Source organism: Anguilla rostrata, chromosome 3 (assembly GCF_018555375.3).
Source record: "Anguilla rostrata isolate EN2019 chromosome 3, ASM1855537v3, whole genome shotgun sequence".
In the NCBI taxonomy this organism is placed as follows: Eukaryota; Metazoa; Chordata; class Actinopteri; order Anguilliformes; family Anguillidae; genus Anguilla; species Anguilla rostrata.
This window is the reverse complement of record NC_057935.1, coordinates 26,310,731-26,331,734: the sequence shown is the minus strand read 5'-3', so window position 1 is coordinate 26,331,734 and position 21,004 is coordinate 26,310,731. Positions and strand designations below refer to the sequence as shown.

The window sequence follows — 21,004 nt, the reverse complement described above, 5'->3', positions numbered from 1 at the left end:
ATATAATATTAAAAAACTTTCATTTTCCTCATTTGAAAAGTAGAAATGAAAAAGGGGTCCTGTTTTCGCAGTGCAACCTCCCTGGATAGTTACAGGAATCCTTTGTGCAGTTATGTAGGTTGACCTTACTAAATAATTTTGCATGCAATGAGGTTAAACTAAAGATGCTAATGGGCAATCTAATGAGAAATGTTCCAGATGTATCCCAAAATGAAAAAAAAAAAAAAATTGCAAAAAAAACCACTGCAGTGATCAGTCAAAACGGGCCACTGTTCCTTTGGTCACTCCCTTTCTCTGCAGGCGAGCAGAAGGCCACCCCTCCTGAAGAAGGCACTGCGGATGGTTCTGGATATCCCTCACACAACTGACAATACCCCAGCTTTGACTGACAGCTGAAAGAAGAGAGATTTTTTTCTGTATTTGTTATAATAACCCCTTGGACATTTTGACAGAAGTGTAGGGAGTTCAAGAGAAGCTGATGTGAAAGGCAAACGTGTTTTGTTTCTTCTTTCAATACAGTGTTTTCCCAACCAACCCTCCCTCGAACCTGCACCTGATCCCCCCCAGAACCCCCCCCCCCCAACCAACTGACCAAACCCAACCTCTCCCTACCCCACCCTGACTTTTCTAACATTTCTGCTCATAGGAAAGGGTACGTGAACAGAAAGTTTCATATGTAACCTTATATAATTATTACGGTACCTGAAGTACAAGGCAGAAAATTCTGGCATAAAATACCAGTATACAACAGCCCACAACAATGGCCTCCGATTGAAGCAAGGTAGGCCAGGCTCCCCTAACTGTCATATCCCGAAGGAATTTGCAAAATGTAATTGTAGCACTTTTTTCTGTGTATGTCAATTCCTTTAAAAAAAGTACCAGTTATGACTTGAAGTCCTTGTAACAAAACCACTGAAGTTCTCATGGTGTTAACTTTTTTCTTTTTCTTTCTCCTTCTTATGCTGTATTTGCTTGTCTATCCTCTACTCTTGGCGGCCTCCTCATTTGAAGAGGGGGAACCGAAAAGCTGGAGAGTACATCTTTGTTGTCGTTGGAGATTAGGTCAAAGGTAGAGGTAGCCTACCCAGTAGACAACATTAAAGAGCAGGAATGAGGTGGGGAAAAAGACACGGGAGTAGGCATCCAGTTCTAGGATGTCTATGTGGACCCGTCCTTTCCGCCATGCCCCACCTTTGCACTCCTCAAAACAGCAAAAAAAGCTCTGGCAGTCCTTCCCATCCAGACACTCGTAGACACAGGCCTCCTCAAACTCCTGCCAGTACATGGAATTGTTCAAGGTGATGACTGTTGGGGGCGGTCCCACGTCCAACACTGAGTAGTTCTGAAAAATATGTGCAGGAATACCGGGGGAGTCCATCAATGTATTTAGAATGACAGACAGAAAGATAGAGTGTCCAGGCTAGGCTGGGCAGGCTCCCATATGGAACAATAAAACATTTTTAAATATTGATGTAATATATTGTTCTGATAATATTTTCAGAATTTGACTACACATACCAAGGACATCAATACACTCATTATTTCTTTAAAGAAAATGTTAGTTGAAATGTATATGTATGCATATAGATATGTATAACCAGTAGAATTTACTCAAAAGAAAAAAAGTACAATATACTGGGGTGTTTTAAATAGGTTTTGTGACTGCCTCTATGTAATCAATAGTATTATTCAATGTATGAAATAGTATTTTTCAATACATGGCAAAATATTTTCATTGTGTGAGGATAGCTGTGTTGAACTGTGTGTGAGAGATGAGACCCAACTGAGAGCTGTAACTGTGCCGTCATGCGTTTTATATGTGCAGTAGGCAAGAGCCCAATCACATCCGGAATGGGAATCCATCAGTCAAAGCCACGAGCTGATACCGACGGCTTCCAAAGCTTCCATAAACATGATGAAACTAAGGCGGAACTAAGGCATGGTGTAGACATCAGTCTAGTACAGCGCATCAGACAGCTGTATTTTGAACATTTCATTCCATTACTTACGGCTTCTTGCCTGACATATACATAAACATACGGCTGCTCCTTCCTGTCCGCGATATTAACATGACATCAGAGTGAGTGCTGGCAGGTGAAAACTGCAATAAGGAGGCAGGAGGGAGTCTTTTTTGAAGTGGGTTCTTAAACCAACACTGTCACTAAGATGGGATCATGGAAATTGTGTATTCATTGAATATAATAATGTAAGAATGCATTATAATAAGAAATGCCCATTTAGGAACAGGCCGATCATTTTCCTACAGACAGAGTGTTCAACATTGCATCAAGAATGGACCTGAATACCCCAATGTCTCTGCCTCTACTACATGACCCGACAATATCAATGTTCAGTGGGTTTTGATTCCCGGGTGTAAGTTGTGAACAAATAATCAACTAAAAACAATAATCTACATTTGCTTTAATTAAACTTGGTGACAGTGAATTGAACACAGCTAAACTTTTCATTTGAACTGGGAATTACAGACTTCCATGCAGAACCTTAATAGCATTTCAATCTCAAAAGACAGGATCAGTCTTCTGAATGCTACTGTATGAAAATGTTGTTTTTTTCAGATGGTAACTTATAAGATGTTTTACATATAATACATGTAATGTGCGCATCTAATACAGGAGAATTAGTTCAAGTGATACAAGTGATTTTGCTTCAACATTTGGCATCATTATCACAAATGGTCTAAATATAGCTTATTTTGTGGTATAAATGTGTCTGTGTACAGTATAGACTTATACCCAGCCCATCCACACCTAGGTTTCAGAATTTATGTTTACTGTTTATGCACTTTACTAAATATTTAATTTCATTTCAATTTGACAACATTGCTTTGTAAATGCTTTTAACATTACATGTTTTGTCAAGACAAAGCGATGTTCTTTTGTCATAGAAATAAATAACTTATCCAGGTATATTCAGGTAGAGACTTTTTCCGTTCCAAAACACCTAGAGTAACCCACTTCCTCCATTGGGTATTTAAATTACAAATATGCAATTCTTTTTTTAATAACTTATTATCTTTATTATTATATACTTATTTTGTTTACTATCATTATTACATTTTTTTTTACTTATTTACTTTTTACTATTTTTTTCCACTTATTTTATTATGTGCGATAAGGCATGAGCTAACAATAACATGCTAGCAGTGCTTCAAAATTAGAATGGTCAGATCCTACAGACGTGAATGTGGTTTTTGTAAATTAACAACATGATTGGCAAGACAATGGAATGCTCCATTGTCCTCAAAATAGTGCTTGTGCAAGAAGCGTGTGAAGGACATGTGTTAACCTGGCCTCATTCATTTGCGTGAATTTTGTCAGACAGCATCCTATTAACACAAGGACTTCAAAATGACGTTGAAAAGGTGACTGAATATCAGACTGCAAAAGTGACTATGTGTATCAAAGCTGCCCCTTACAGTCCAATTTTACTCAGTGCAGTGTACTCTAATGTCACGGGAACTGGGCTTGTGGAGTTTGATTCTCAGCTACGTGAAATGTATGTGAGAAAGCTGTGCAAATCACTCAGCAACTGCTAAATGGTTGAATAAAATTTCCAGGATGCTTCATATACTTATTTGGGGGGGGGGGGGGGGGGGGTTCTCTAAGATTCAGTATGTGGATATTATCAGAAAATATAAAAACTGAAAAACTGACAAATCTTCACACAACATAATGTGCATTTTTTAATTTGTGAAAAGAATTTAAATTTGATTTCTGAATTGAAACACAGAAGGTAAACTGAAAACTGAGTGAATCCGGTGACCTGCGAGTAAGGTCTCACCGATCGTTTGGTCTTGGCGCAGCTGGGCTTTCGCACGCTGTAGGAGTAGTAGTTGAGAGTGGCGTACTCCATCAGGGCCGCAAACACAAACAGGAAGCAAACAGTGACAAAGAGGTCCATGGCGGTGACGTAGGAAACCCTGGGCAGAGAGGTCCGGGCCACGGTGCTGAGCGTCGTCATGGTCAACACTGTTGTTATCCCTGCGAAGGCAAAGATCAGAACGTGATCCACTCGGAAACACTGTGCTATCAAGATACTGCTTCTTTTTACACAGTGATCATGCGACCACATAAAAAAAATAAAATTCTACCTTTTCCTTCACCTTTCACGTTTCTTCTTTTATACCATTACAATACACAAAGGTCTTTAGACATGTCATTTCTTAAAGACACTGTGCAATCAAAATCATAATTTTTAAAAACAACATTATAAAGAAAGAACCAAAGAAAATACAATGATTCTCAGAGCAGATCCTGTTGAGAATGTGAATGAGTTGCTTCATTCTGAATGCAAATAGTTTCTATACTTCCTTCTGCTAAAGGATTTGGCATTGGCCATTGCACGACTTTCTGATGTCATCAATGAGGCGATTTACATTTTTCTTTCATCAATTGGCATTGACAGAACATGGCTTATTGTATGACTATGTTAATATGCCTGCTTGATGCTTTTTCCAGGAATGCCTGTACCATTGTAGGAGCTTACAGTTTTGTTGTATAAGCGGTTGCATGGTCAAACATTTTGGGCAATGTAACACTTAAAATAGTTGTGCAGTGAGGAACATTTTGGTGCTCAGGAGGGGGAGAAAGCTAAATTAGCAGACAAAGACTATGCTGTGTCCGTACACGGTGAGCAAGCTTTAAAAAAATTGCGTGGTATAACTTTATCAGCTTACTGCGAGCAAGTCAGCAATCGACTTGATTTCTGACATTGAAAATGTTTTAGAAGGCTAGACTGACTGAGTGCCAGATATCAATAGCTTGCTAACATAAACAGATGGCATCCATCCCGAGGTGGAGGCGGCAATGTTCCTATCACAGGGATTGCCATCATTGGCTTGTACATGTAGCTACATGTAGCTGTAACTGAGCTCCGACCCTAGCGCTGATTCATTTGGTTTTCTTGTCATTGATGTCAGAGTCTATGTCATTTCTGATACAGTTCTACGCAATCACCTTGATAGCCAACACCACTGTTTGTTTTGTGGGCTGTCTTTTAAAAAGTTTCTTTTTCAGTGTGAACAATCCCTTTCAGATCTCAACACAGTAAAATGTCCAGTATTAATGGTATTAATTATTAATTAATTAATTCAAATCTTACAGTGTACATACTGAATGTGTCTGAAAAGGACCATGTGTACTCTGTAAGAACTAATTTAACAATTAACATTTTACTGTGTATTTTTCAGAAATACTTTCCATCAAAATTATAATTTCTTATAAATATATTTATAAGGTAAACTTTTTTCTTATGAATCTATGAATCTATGTCGATCTTTTAACATTATTTACTTGTACTGATTAACCATTTCCTGAAGCCTAATGTGACTACATTCTTCATACCTTTTCAACAGCAGTTTCCAGCACATGGTGTCAAAAGAATTCCTGTTAATTCAACTTCCTTCGGGGGAATTTCAGTACTAAATTTTCAATGTAACTGAAAAAAATGAGCAAAACTGAAAAAACCCACCTACACAGACAGACACACATACGCACACCCACGTGCACACACACAAACTCAGATCACAGAGATGCTTCTGAAGAGAGGGATGAACAGAACAGTGTTTTTCCAATGGTTTCTATGGAAACAAGTGGGCCCACATCTATTTTGGGCGGGTATTTCACACTCAATTCTCTTCCTTCAGACTCTTGTTGGCATCTTGATTACCTCACCTGTTTTCCTGCGTTCTGCAGATACTGTACCGTGCTATTGTTCAAAAGCTGAATGTCTACAGAAGCTAAGCAGGTGACACAGTTGCCAAGCCTGCCAAAAACAGGCCAGTATCCCTCAGAATATGGCATGTCTCAGTTCGGTTACATTAGTTAGAAATTCCTGTCTCGGTTCAGTTACATTGATGAAAGGACAGAAATTGCAGACATTGAATTTAGTCATATTTTTAACAAATGAATACACACAAACGCACACGCACACATACACACACACACATATATGCCTGGATTTTTAAATATTCAGCAACTAGGAATTATTGGAATTAGCATTTACATTAATTAGCCAAAGTTTAAAATTGATTCAAGGCCATAATGTAGGTTATTATTTATTTTGTACAAAATATACCCTTAAAACAATAACTTCAAAGACAAGGTGGCTCACTGAAGTATCAGAGAGGGGGAGGCACCTTCCCTTGCTGTCAGATTTTTGCTGACAGTCAAGAAAGTTTTTCTGGGACTGATATGGTAATTATTGTTTGCCTGAAATGTCAGTGGGGCTATAACCGAGGACATTCCATGCTCTAGAATGTGTCAGGGTCCCTGCCAGCCCTTCACTGCTTTCATGCTGACGCCTCTCCTGCTATCTACTCAGGCTCTCTCTTATCTGCCCTCTTACTCACCGGACTTTATTGGATAACAGCATTGCCCGAAAAGCAAATATCTACTTTACCTCCCCCACCCCTTTCTTTTACCTGAAGGCACAATGGCTCCTTCTTTTGTCCAAGAGATTAATTGCATTCATCCTTCTTTTTTGATCCTCCCTTCATTCTCCTGAACATGCTCTTTCTCTTTAGCTGAAAATGAAGTTCACTTTGCAGCTAAACGTGGGGACAAACCTTTAAGGTATTGTCTGTCATGGATCCTCTTTTATTATCTTGCAAACACGCCACTGCCATTCCTCTAAATTTATTTCATGGAAGACCTATTAGAGAGAGCTATGTGTGGGAGGTTTTCTGTGTCCGGCTAATGTGCATGTAGGGTGCACCGCAAATTTTTTTCTTTTCTTTTTTCTATCTCTTCTGTTTTCCTCCGTTTTTAATTCAAATGGCATTGTTTTAACAGTCAAGGTCTGATGAAATTTCATTGTAGGAACTATCATGAACGACAGCTATCTTCAAGCTGATAAATGGGGCTGCTTTTGCATCTGTCACATCCATATAGCATGAAATGCAGATTAAATGCTTTCATTCAGCATGGAGATAGTGTATTGGAGGAGAAACGATACCACAAGGAGCAATATCTAGTCCCAATTTCTCTACTCTTTTTTGCTGGTGCTGATAAAAATAAGTTATTTTAATAAGACAACTTTTATTTAGAGTAAATGCTATCCAAAAATGCTGTTTCTCAGATATTGCAAAATAAAGATAAAAATGTACGAGTCATTCCACAACAGTACAAAAAGAAACATCCCATCATACAATAGTATGATGGGATGTTTAACCAGCTAGTGATTCTATGATGTAGACATCACAATACAGAGATGGTCAACTACCTATCAGTCCAGCTGTCAGAATTTTACCAATTGTAACTACAGAGGTTCATCAGTGACAGGTCCACCATTCCCCATTTTTCTGTACATTCTTTTAACATCTGATCCTCTTGAAGACTGCTTCACCTTAACTGCCTGCTAGTGTACTGTTGTTAGTGGTCATATGCATGGTTGCTGGGTTAATGTGAAATTTTTAAGACGTTGTACTACTGTTGGACATTAGACTGAAACATGTTATTGGTCAATTAACCTTCTGGAAATAGAAGCATAGACCAGCATAGCTGGTTACAAGCATGACCATCATATGTTGTATTTTGGATGCTGGTATGCTGGACACCAGCACAGGATGCTGGTATGCTGGTATGCCGGTCAACCAGCATAGCCATGCTGGTCCACCAGCTAAACCAGAACCAGACCAGCACTAACCAGCTTACACCAGCATGGAATTGATACTGGTCTAAGCTGTTTTATTCAGCAGGGTAGGCTGAGTGATTTACTTTTCTTTTCTTTGAGAAAATATTCAGTAGAATGAAAGATGGTTATCTTGATGGCACCAGGGGTGTGTAGTGATAGGTGCCAGGTGGAGCCATTGCACCCCCATGAACCACCGTCTCCATACTTTATTTAATTATTTATTAGTTTTACCCAAAAAGCACAAGATGTTCTTAGAATATGCATCTATGACAAAATAACATTTTAATCTAGTGCTAGCGGAGTGGCGCGCATTGTCACGTCACCTGAGCCTTTTAGGGGTTACTTTCTCCTTTTTACAAGTGGAGGCACTAGTCACTGAATTGATTATCCTGTGAACGTCATTCACTGTTATTCTAGGCAGGTCTTGCAGACATCTAGTGAAAACGCCATTGAAGCAGTAGCTATGGCTGCTAGCCTGCAGTAGTCAGGCTGGCCCAGCTGGCTAATAGAACCACTTAATGTATATAAACGAAAGAGGATGCCCCTGCAACCCTGGGGAAAAAAGCATATCACCTTGGAAGGCTATCAGAATACAGCGGACTTGATCATCAAAATTTAAATGTAATAAATTAGAGTTGATCAGGATAATATCAGCTTTGCAAGCTACAGAGTCTTCTGAAAGCTGTGAGTGTGAAGTTGCAGTGTGTTTGTCGGATATGATTTACATGTATACCTCCAAGTTAATTGTTCACTTATAAATAAATAAATAAACAGATTTTAAAAGGTTGAATAGTCCTTTTTACCTCAACAATCAAAACTACATTTCCTACATATACCCGCTACAATATTTTCAGTGCACAGCAAAAACAGACCATATTGCCATTTTATGGAAACTTTTTAAAAAATCTACTTTTCCATTGGAAGAATGTTTGCTATTCAGAATATCTGTGAAATGTGGAGATACCCCATTACCAAACATCCTGAGATACTCTACTGAGATATCTTTAAAAACTGTGGACAACACACATACACACACACACACACACACACACACACACACACACACACACACACACACACACACACACACACACACACAGACAAACAAATTAAACCGAAGCTCATAAAAATGGCACAAAAATAAAACAGAAAGCAATTACCTTTACCAAAAGTTCCACAGGACTGCACATAAACAAATGGAGAGGATGTAATTAAGAAAGGAAATGCAGGAATAAATCAGAAAAGTAAATGAAAATGTGAACAAAGTGCTCTCTGGATCACCCTCTACAAGAGACAAAAACTAAACAACAAAATAGAAATGAAAGGAAAAAAGTAAAGACCAGCATGAATAATGGTCAACAGAAAATAAAAACAAATATGCATCTTGGTCTCTGGCAAGGGTTTCTGATGATGGTCCACCATTTATGAGGTCATAGGCAAAAACGGGAAACAACTGTAACCATTAGACAAACTTCAAGGCTCAGTTTAAAGATTTTAATATTTTTTTGTCTGGCTACACCAGTGGTTTCATGTACAGTAGGACAGGCAATGTGAAAGCAAGACTAGAACAGATGACATTTCTCTAAAGCTTTGTTGGCTGGAAGGACAAAAGTCAAAGGTCAGATATAATTTTTTGTCAGATGAAACATGAAACCAATGAAATACTGCTATTACTGATAACTCCGATATGAGGACTTGACACTTCATTGACGCTTTTCCTATTCATTTTGAATGAAGCGATATATCTGAAATAATCCAGTGTGACCTTTTAACTTCACACTCCTCTTGAAAGGAGGTCCAAGGGGTTAAACTGGCAATTGCAGTAAAGAGTCAGGGTCATAACATAAGTGTAAATGCAGAAAATTCTGCAAACTGTTTACTCACCTTAAGTCTTCTACATAATATTTTTGGTCTGTTACCAAAATATACACCACAGGCCTGCATAAGAAATGGAACACCTACATATACTCTGTAAGATAAGGAGCAGCTGTTCCAGTTGCAATGTAGTCCTGTGGTCTAGGGGCTTAAACCTAATGCCTACCCAGTTGGATGCAATTGTCCAAATAAGGATTGGTGTGTATAAATGAACATACCTAATGCTGTTCTGGCTGGTGTGGCATCTTTTTTGATCCAGAAGGAAACCCATGACAGCACCACGGTGAGGATGCAGGGAATATAGGTTTGGATGGTGAAATATCCCATTCTTCTGCTCAGATCAAAGTACACAGTCATCACCACATAGTCACCTGGAGAACACAGAGGGAAGGTCATCAGTCATAAAAAACTTCACTAATAAAAATCTGTAGATTAAATGAAAAGGGTGACATTGTCTTGCAAGAAAGTATATGTTCATGTACATAAGCATTCACATTAGAACAGTGAATTCAATATGAGTCTCAATAAAACAGCATCCCAATTCTTGGCACACAAAGTGTTTGATCACATACCCTCAGTAGCTCTATGGACAGGCAATCTATTTGCAGATTCATCAGTTTACGTCAAAACCCTTCACAAAATTAAACAGCCTAATCTGCTTTACACATACAGTAGTGCTTCATCAGAGCATTAGGACTAGAAATCCACAGATATATGCACTATATATATCCCTACCATTATACACTGAGCAGTAGGTTGAAATAGCACTGTTTAAAAAAAATGATGGGAGCATTTAGATAGCAATGTTGATGTACAGCATGTTGCCTAATGCCCTCAAAGGGCAAATGAAAGAAAAAAGCGAGGTCCAGACTCAATACTTGTTCTTCACTTGGACTCAAATGAAAAGTGTGAAATAATGTTTACTTCACAAACACAGTTCATTAGTTTTTTTAATCACCAGAATTATTGAGAAAAGGACCCCCCAATGCATTATAATAGTAAGGCTTGCAATGTATTTATATAACAAGTTCATATTACACTGAGTGAACATATGAAGTTAATTTCACAGGCCAATAAGAATGTGCTCTAGATGCATTTAACACGGATGGCTGAAAGTTGAGGGCTTGTTTGAAGAAGGTGAAATTGCACTGCTCACGTATGGTTCAGCAAAATACACACAAAGTAAAATATAAAAATGGTAAAAATCCAAAAGAAAAATAAGGGAATTTAGTCAGTGCTTCATGAGAACTGTTTTCAGTGTGGTAGATGGACTGATTGACTGACTTATTTATTTATTTAAAAAAAAAAAAAAAGTCACATGATCTATTTCCATTTCCATAAAAATGGGTAATATCACAATGTTCAAAAGCAGTAAATTACCAGATTATGTCTACTCAGGAGCCCATTTTTCAACTGTTTTTAAAACTATTGAAAGTATGGGCAGATTAAATTTCATTCCATTCTTCCCCACCCAAGTAAAGAAATGTGCTTCTCCCTAACTTGCTTCTTAGATTGGGAAGTTTCAGGTTGTACACACTAGCCCTCGTATTCAAGCCATTAGTGTCCCTAATAAAATGAAAATACTCAAATTATTTGGACAGAGACCATGTAAAATTTTATAAACCATAATAAGATTTAACTGAAGAATTCTAATATCAACAAGAAGCCAGTTCAACTCTTCGCAATGTTTTGAAATGACGTGCACTCTCAGACTAAACTCATTAGTTTGTTCTTTGCTTTTTAGAGCTTGTCTTTTATTCTTTTAGTCCTACCTATTTACCAGGCTGTGCAAATGTAATCAAAGATTAAAGTATTGATACAATAGATATGCAGATACATAAATGTCAGAGAGAAAAAGTGGTGAGTCAAATAAAACATTGGGAAACACTTTCTTTGAATGATCTTTATAAGAGATATATAGCTCCTTTGATTAAATGTGTACAACTGGTGTGTGTTGCTTTGTATGTCATTGCAGCATCAGGGGTGACATAACATACCATGAGCTGCCAAAAATGGATGAGGCCACTTCCTGTGATATTTTTATCCGTCATGAATGCTGGTAGTATCACTGGTAAGTATCAATAATTAGTATTCCATCAGATGTCTTTGGTTGTCATGTAATATTTATGAACTTATGCATTCATTTGGTTAGCTATTTATGGATTTTAATTCCAATAATTCACATGGCTAATGGATTTAGTTTTTAACCACTTAGTACAAACACCCTAGTGGTCAGAATGCCAGCATGCCTAGATTGCTCAACTCAGACATTCATTGCTACTGCAACCAAAGCATGAGTTGAAATCAGAAACGCTTGTTTTAGTTTCATTAGTAGACGATACATGAAAACTATCTGCAACTACACCCCCACCCATGACATAATGGACAGTATTGTCTATCTGGGCATTCATAAAAATATTCTTTCACCTCTCAAAAATCATATTCTGTCATAGCAACAAGACAAACCCAACAATAGCCCTAAGAAAGTGGTTCCCAACCTCAGTCCTGGAGTACCCATGTGTATGCTGGTTTTCGTTCCAACCACAACTGCAATACCAGAATTTTAAGGGTTGGCCAGATTTGGCATGTGCGCGAAGGGGTTAAAAAGGTAAGCATTAATATAATTTATTACTCAAAGTTTTCAATGACTGATTGCATGATAGGTGATGGGAAGCTTGATCATAATACCAATATATTTATGGTAGTTGGCTTTAAAAGATTTAATTAATTCATTTAATAATAATGAAGTGGAGTTAGAGTATGGAGGAGTATCACATTTAAATGCTTCATTTGGCAAACTAATGAGATTGGGACAATACTGACAATTTAAATTGAATTCCTTGTACACCCTTGTTTTTTCAGTTTCTTGCCTTTTTTATACAAACAAGGCCTGCAATCAGTTTTGTCAAGTTCTATGTGAGTGAATTTGTTTAATCGTAATGGCTCATACCTTTACTTAAAGGATCCGACATTCTCTGTCCTCTCCTTGTAAATTAGCTTTTCAAGCATTATAGAAAGAGAAAAATAGACCATTTTAGGTGATAACCTATCTGCATAAATGCCCTGGAGAGAAGCATGTATCACTCCTCCTAATTGAGCTCAAAGCAGGAGGAACTGACATGGAATTGCAAAACTGTAAAAACCAGCAGAAATCAACAACATTGCTGTGGAGATATCATAAATCTCTTTAAGTCAACACTCGTGTAAGCACAATCTGGGTAAAAAAAACTCTTTAACACACTGAACTTCTCTCTCTGGTCTGTAGCTAAATTATTGTGGATGTAACTATGACTTTCCACACCATGACACAGCTGGGGAGACAACATTTGCATTCCTGATGACCCGATCATTGGTGTGGATGCTGGTATCATTTGTTCTTGGGAAATAATGATCAGACCCACACCTCACTCCTCGCTGAGAGTGATTACTTTCCTGACCAGAAACACCCTGAATCCAGAGTCTTGTGAACTACTGCATCTACTCCCATGGAAAGAACTCCTCTTGCATGTTATTAGAAAGGTCTGTGCTATTCCCTCCACACCCGATCCTCGGTGCTGGAGTCCGACAGCTGTATATACCCTAACTTTTCTCATGTGTTATGAGAAAGTTCTACTGCATCTGCAATTTAGTTCCCCATTTGCAGTTAATCATGTGGAAAGAAATATTCTTGTGTTCTGAGAGAGTCAGGGTGTCCTAGCCATACAGGGAAAAGCAACTTGCTTGCTGGTTCCAATAAATTATTGGTGAACTCCTGCTCGAAGGTCAACCACAGGATTTCAGTAGCTGTAGAGTAGATGATAATGCATTTTGAGATGATTTAGCAGTTTGGAGTGAAAATGAGGAAACACTGATATTTACCAGGGGCTTCATAAATAAAAATGTTCTTGGATTTAAACTTAAAAGTATTATTAACATAATTTCTTTAGTTGCCCTTGATTTATAAAAATAACTGAGACCAAAAAAGTTGCTTAACTTTGCTTAGCAAAAGTTGCTTAACTGAGTGGCATATCTGCATTGTATGCACCTGCTATATGTAAATTTCATGTAATATACAACTCACATGGACATGCTTTAATTTTACACTTTATTGTGAATGTGGTCAATTTCTATAAATAATTTCTTCTTTTTTTGTTAACATTTCTTGCTCTCTGCAAGCCAAAAATTGGCCATTAATTAAATTTTACTCTTAACGCGTGAACACACTCCACTTTGGGGATTTGCAGTGTCCAAAAGTGCAGTACCTCAACATAACCAGCAGGTGATTTGCGTCTAGTATAATTTTTCCATGTCAAAGTGTGATTTAAAAAAAAAAAACTAGGCTACTTAGTCATTTTCTGCATAAGCCACTATTTAAGACACTATTTCATCGTAAGACCATTTTATAACCGAGGCCCCTTCTGTAGGTATTTACTACAAGTGAATGGTGGTGTCTTGTTTGATAAACTATTGGCTAGGGGTGAGCAGAGACAACAATATCTGTTCAACCAACAAATCTGTATTTGAATTCGGAATTTTTTTCTAAAATGTGTATTTATATAAATATGCGAAACCCTACAGCACCCCATTTTGTTCATAAATCAAAATTTTGTCCTTTTTGCAGCTGATGCATTGTTCTAGGTGCTGTTTCTTGAGCACACAACAGATGTTAGAAATAAAAATATATTATATATAATATATATACTTCCACTCCTTTTTTCTGTTTTCTTCTTAAATATGACTGCATGTGATTAATCTTGTTCAGGAGTCCATTTATCAATCCTCCTAAAAATATAAATGTAAATGCCAATCTATTCAGTTGAGTACGACCGGCATACAGTGTAAACTTATCCTTTTACACTAGGCTTCCTTTGCTAATGACATTCATATCAAATGAAACATGCATACTGCTGCACATCTAAATGAATCCATTTTGTGCTCTGTAGCAGTTAACAAACTTGCAAAGCAATTAATTTGGCAGAAGGAGGCCCAGTACTTCAGCCACCAGCTGGCTTCTCCTGCTGTCACTCCGTGGTAACAGCTAGGGGTATGATAGTTTGTTTGATGTGAATCGGATAAAATAAATATACTTCACCAGAAAGGGATGTTTAATTATTTTCTCATGTAGCTGCTGAAATTACAGAGTGCACGCTCCAACCAAGCCCCCTGAATGCAAATGCTCTTGCAGATTGAAGTCAATGAATTGGTGAGAGACAATTAGCCTGTTGAAAGTAGAGCCAGCGCCAGACATGGCAGGGTTCTGTAAAAACAAATTCCAAAGATAGGAGCTTTTCAAAATGGATTCATTGAAAATGGAGGCCATGAGAAACCTTAGAAATGCTGAAAGTTTTCATCCTGCAACAGCAGTCTTGCTCATTGTCTAACTTTAGGAGGTTTTACTCATAAAAAAAGAGCATTATGTCATTTTGTTTTTTCTTTTCAAAAGGAAGAACATTCAGCTTCATATAGTACGAGACAACTACCATTTTCCACATTTACACAGAGTGCAGTTGCAGTGAGGAAATTATGCCTATTTCTGTTTTCATTCTGTTTGCATGAAGTACTCAAGAAAAATCAGAGTCTTGCTGGGCTGAATGTACTGTTCTTATCATTATTTGTATGTTCTTGAATATTCTTATGCACAGAACAGTTAGCATGGAGGCATTTGTGTGTCTTGTTATGGAAAGAGCAACTGTCGTGACTTTAATTACAGTATCTGATTTGCTTAATATTATCTTATTATATATTATATACAGTAACATTGTACAAGAGCTGAATGTGTAATGTAATAAGTGGTATTGACGAGATTGTAGACTACCAAACATTGCAGTTTCTTTTTTTAATGCCTTGTAAAGATAACTGTCAACAAAGTTAATAATAGAAATGGGACAGATTATATTACACAGGTCACAACTGATGTGATCCTGAACTCATTGTTCTGTCTTTCACTCAGTCATGTCTCAGTCATTAAATGTTTGTTTGCATAATATTCTACATGAAAGCAAACAAAACGCTGTGTGCAGTGTTTCAACTTTGTCAAAGCAATTAACTCAAACATCAGAGGTCAACTACAATGAACACAGTGAGGGTTTCAGCCCGGAGTTGAAGTCAAAAGAACACTGATCTCTATTTAAAAAGAAAATGGCTTTATTTATCTCCTAGCCCTGAGCTAAAAGTGAAAAGCAATGATGATGATTCTTGTGTTATAGTTTTACTTTTGTATTGTGATCTCATTTATGAAAGTGGATGCATGGAACACTGAATCTACCTCCATAAGTGACAATTAGCCTGGGAGACTCATTTTACATTAGTTTTTATAATTGCCTGCTGGGTTTGGTAATATTATTTTAGGTCTGATTGGCCCCCATTGTAAACTTTAATAAGTTTACTTAAGTCAACGTAGGAAATAAAATACAGTTGATTGTGCAATGAAAAAGTAATTTTGCACTCTATATTTCCTGATATAAACTTCCGCTTTCTGAATTTTTGGCTGGACGCGAATGTCTGTGACTAAGTCACTGAGTGATGAAGTTACACAGCGCATGTCTGTGACTGAGTGACTGAGTGATGAAGTTACACCATTGGTCGGCCGGTTCGGTCCAGCCATATACTAGGTTTTGACCTGGTCTTGTTAAGCAAACTCTCAACCAGACCCTGAACATCATATAAAAACAATTTACTGGTTAAGAAAAAAGAATGAATGAATGAATGAATGAACTAATTAATTAAAAAAGAAAATAGTGAATTAACATCAAGAATATTATGACAAAATGGAAGACCCTGCCATCATAGCAGCAAACACACTCCGGGGTAAACTATAAAACAATTCAACTTTCTCAGCACACTCCAAATGAATTTAGCACAAAACACTACCAAAGTATACATGCTGAATTAAGTTCATTTTGTGAATTTAAGAAATTGAGTATGGACTAAATCAAAGCTACCTCATACATGTAAAGTGAAAATGAAGAAAGTAAAAAAATGTAAGAGTAATCTTTTTGGTAATTATTAAAATTTGCAGCGCAAAATGTTATCAAACGTGTGGTTAACACGTATGGTTATGTTGTTTTTTTTCAGAGGAGGCAAAACCTCCAGCCACTTCATCACTGAAACAATAGAACAACAAGTTCAAGGAGCCATTTCAAAATCTTTATCCATTACATATTATTATCCTATGAGGCATAGAGCTTTGTTATACACTCCAGAGGCTGTGTTCCATGCTGAAGCACTATTATTAAAAATAATAATAATAAAAAAAGCTTAACATTCACAATACTGAACATGACTGTTTACTGTCCAGGTAGAAAATATCCAGAAAAATGAGGCAGCACTCAGATGTAGGTAGAGCATCTAGTAAAATATAACATACACAGTTGCTGTAATATTACTGTTTGACTGTGGATTGCACTTGGGGTACACAGGAGTAATATAAAGACTTTGATATTGCCATACTGCAGCCAGAATTCCTGCCATTCGAAACATCAATTGAACAATTCTGTTGCGTTTATATGGCTCTCTATAGTGTCTTTTAAAGACAGAATAGAAAATACTGAAACAAAATCAGCAACTGTGAAACTAAATAAAATACTGAAAGGAAAAAAAAAGTAATTAAAGTTGCAAGGAATTTTAACAGCAATGAGAATAAAATAAATAAAATCTAGCAATAAACAATAAAAAAAGGTGAGAAAAGCAACTATGGTATTTGAAAAATTTGTGTTGTTTGTGAAAATTGTCATTAAGATTTATTATGTGGCTTTGTTTAATGCTCGATTCTGATTATCCACTTCAGGCATTCCGTGGTCAAATATGTAAGGGATAATCCCTAATAAGGTAGTCAGCTATTATACGACTGCTGTGGAGGCAAAGAACCAGAGGAGGGCTGCCTCCGCAAAGGTCATTATTTCTTCATAGTTGACCACATCGCCGGGGATTATCCTGCTTATTACATGGCTAATTACCTTATACATTGGTTACCAACAATGATTATATATTAGTTACTTTTACCTTTATTTATTTATTTTTTATATCAATTTTTTGCACATTTTAATTACATTGTTGTAGTGTTCTGAAGCAAAACTCTTGTTGATAGTTGTACTGTGGATTGGAAGTAGGCAAAAACTGGTCGTTAATTACGTAATTTTATGAAAACAATAATTCTATTAGGAAAAAATAGTTCCTTCTTGTTATACCATGCAGTTAGCACCGATTTTGGTTATTTTTGTCATGACATTATTTAAGAAAATTGCATGAAACCATAACTCAATCAAATTTATCTTGCACTGTCTTGCTTTTTAAAATGGTTTGGTCATGCAGTGTAAACATCTTTCTAGTGTCTCTCAACCGGTTTAGAATGCAAACTAATTCTAGGTTCACCGTCACGGTTTTAAGTCAAAATAGTCTCATTGGATTGAAATAAGATACGAGGCAAGTTAAAACTAGAAACAGACTGTCTATAATATAAGCTATATTTATATAAAATTAAAGACTCCCAATGCGATGGCATAACACTAACTTGAACAGCTGTACACAGAACCGCTGTATCAAATTCAGGACGGCTTTTTTATTTTGTTGCTCTGTCTCTTCCAGTTGGTATTATCCCATCGATGTTAAGAAGAATGTCAAGAAATATCTTACTCCAATACTTCAGTTAGCCAATATTCCCGAATAGGCCACAATTACCTATGAGAACACTATGGATAATTTGTTTCACATTAGTTTCAATTTATTTGAACTAATAAAATCCATTTACATCAACATTTTGTATGAAATTATTGATCGATTTATTCTGTAAGGTAATGAGCCATATAATAAGTGGGATATACACTCCACGCTGGTCAGCCTTTGAAAAATAATAACCTTTGTGGTTTTCTGCCTCCATGTAGGTCATTATTTCCTGATAGCAGACCACCTTGTTGTGGATTATCCCTTACTCAAGATATTTGTTTAAGGTAAATAATGTCTTTCAAGAGTTTTGCCATGATTAAAATTTAGTTTGTGCTTTGCCATGCTACCATTCCTGTGTCATCTGTTATCATCAGCAAAACCACAATCACATCATGCAAAAGTAGAAAATCTCTTCTTACTCCAAATTTATAATGGTTTACATGTGTGTGTGCACGTGCAAAATTTGAATATTTAAGTGGGCTTTATTATATACCATCTATGCATATAACACATTTGTTTATTTTGGCATATGGAGCATATTCACACTTAAGTGCACCTGTGTCAAAGCTGCCCTTTTGAACCACATATTTTCTGGAGCTTTCATTAAAGGTTACCTCATCCCCCAATCTCATTTTGAAAATAATAAAGTGACATTTAGATAGCCTCTTGGGGTAGAATATTATGAAGGCAAGAACCAGAGCTACAAAACAGCAGTAAGCATAAGAATAACATAATGGTGATACTAACCACTGCAGTGCAACTTCAGTATTACAGAAATAGAATATACAACAATATATCAGTCATATACTTTTTGGAAAATATAATGGTAAATCTATTTCACAGAAATATATTTTAAAGTATACTGCAATATATGAAAGAAGTAATAATTTGTATATTTGCCTCAAATAGCTTGAGAGTACTTTTTATTCAAATATATTGCAGGATATTCAATTCCTGTAAGGTTATGGTAATAGTACTGGCTATAGGAATATAGTACTGTTTTTTTTTAAACTTACCCGCTGATGTTTTCACTACACCTGTGGTGTTTCGTAAACCCATGAAATCAAACTGGTAAAGTCTCCAGGATTTTTGATCCGCAGCTTCCACTGAGTTCTTTCTCCACTTGTAAATCATCTCATCTCGCGGGTATCCGTCTGTAATTACAGAGAGGGAATGTGTGACCCCCATGCAGCTGCATCTCAGTGAAAGATTGCTTGTCTTCCCAAGACCTCAAGGTATGGAAAGCCACATCCGTCTTTCTCTTGCAGCCGCCTAATAAAATGCCAGACTGTAATGAAGACTGGCAAGAGGAAAGACGAGTACATTTAAGGCTTGAATCAATGCTTAAATTAACCCCCATTCTTCACCCACGGCATTGTAACACACAGCAGTCGCAATTGAAATGCACTGTTACATTCCTTCTTCATTGATTAGCTAGATGTCAGAGGAATAATACTGCTCATCATATACGCTATATGACTAAACTACCTGGACACCCCTTGGTCTGGGGCTGTTTCTCATCCTAATTTCAGCATATATTATTAGATTTTTTCAATAATTTGTTTGGTTTGACATTTTTTTATACATATGTGAGCTGCAAAATGCACATGCTTCATTGGTTAAAACTGCCTTCAATAGCCAGAAATAAGTGGGCATCAATGGGCATTAGTGTATATGGTTGTTTTAGAAAATGAAGCAAGAATGATTCGTTGGTACAAAAAACAGCATGCACAGTGGACCTAAAACACAGCTGTGTGCCCTCGCTCTTGAGACAAGCAAGCAAACAACTGCCACTTGTTCAACTCTATGGCAGTGGCCCAGCAAATATTCCCCTGAGTACCACTCACTGCACTACATTTGAGGTACTGTTTCAACACCTGATTTTAGAGTGTTACAGATGATTGCAAATGATATGGTTGGTCACTGAAATTTCTCTCATCCTCTGGCTCAACAAAGTGATAATATAAAAAATATGGGCTATTTACCCCTGCAACATTTTGGGTTTTCTGTGCAATGCTCTGCCCTGTGGTTTATTGCGTTCATTAGGATGACAACATAATTATATGTCTCACAAATTGATTTCATATTGACAGAAAAGTAAATGATTATCAAACCTGATAGCCATTAGAAGCATTAGATGTTCAATTAACAGGGTAATCGTATGAAGTGTGGGGAGGTAGAAGCTTTCCAAATTGCTAGTTTTCAAATATTCATGATTAAGTGGCTGCCATTGCCATTCTCTCTTGCATTTCCTTCTCTGAGCTTTTTTTTTTGTGTAAAAAAAGCACCATTCATCTATCACTTACATATCTGGCCATATGATGTAATGGAACCAAAATGCTGCATTAATGTGGAAAAGGGGCATTAGGAATGTTTTTCACATGATGCCAGTAGCAGTTCACAAAAGAAGGAACAACAAACTACCACCGCTGTAGTAATTCAGTAAGAGAAATCATGGAATCAATTTGATCGCCATTTGTCCTTACCTTTGTCTAAAAAACAAACAAATGCAAATATTTATTTTCCTTCAATACACAGTTGATAATGAGTTTATAAATCACAGCCACTGACTTCAATGACAGTGAATGCTTAGCAGTTAGCCAATGTGAGATCAAACACATTTTCACTTCGTTTCACACCCAAGTGATTCACTGTAAGGACATAAGGTTCATATTTAAATGCCAAATGGGCTATTAGCAACACAGTAATGCTTACTGTACATACATTAGCATTAGAGAATATAAACTGTATTTTAATTATTTAATACATTATTCTGCACACAGATGACAGCTAACAATTGTTCCTTCTTAAAATGACATTTTTCTTAACTGGGATA

The 21,004-nt window shown here is 36.8% G+C and overlaps 1 protein-coding gene across 1 annotated transcript in view; it reads right to left on the bottom strand.

Moving 5' to 3' along the window:
* Positions 1-619: 619 nt before the first annotated feature.
* LOC135250566 (gamma-aminobutyric acid receptor subunit gamma-3) overlaps positions 620-21,004 on the bottom strand; it is a 181,669-nt gene continuing 161,284 nt past the window's right edge. Inside the window, exons 6-9 of the mRNA XM_064326992.1 lie at positions 19,185-19,322; positions 9,747-9,899; positions 3,802-4,001; positions 620-1,342 (exon numbers count right to left, since the gene is read on the bottom strand). Coding sequence (XP_064183062.1) covers positions 1,064-1,342; positions 3,802-4,001; positions 9,747-9,899; positions 19,185-19,322 — 770 coding nt within the window. The 3' untranslated portion in view covers positions 620-1,063. The remainder of the gene's footprint in view (positions 1,343-3,801; positions 4,002-9,746; positions 9,900-19,184; positions 19,323-21,004) is intronic.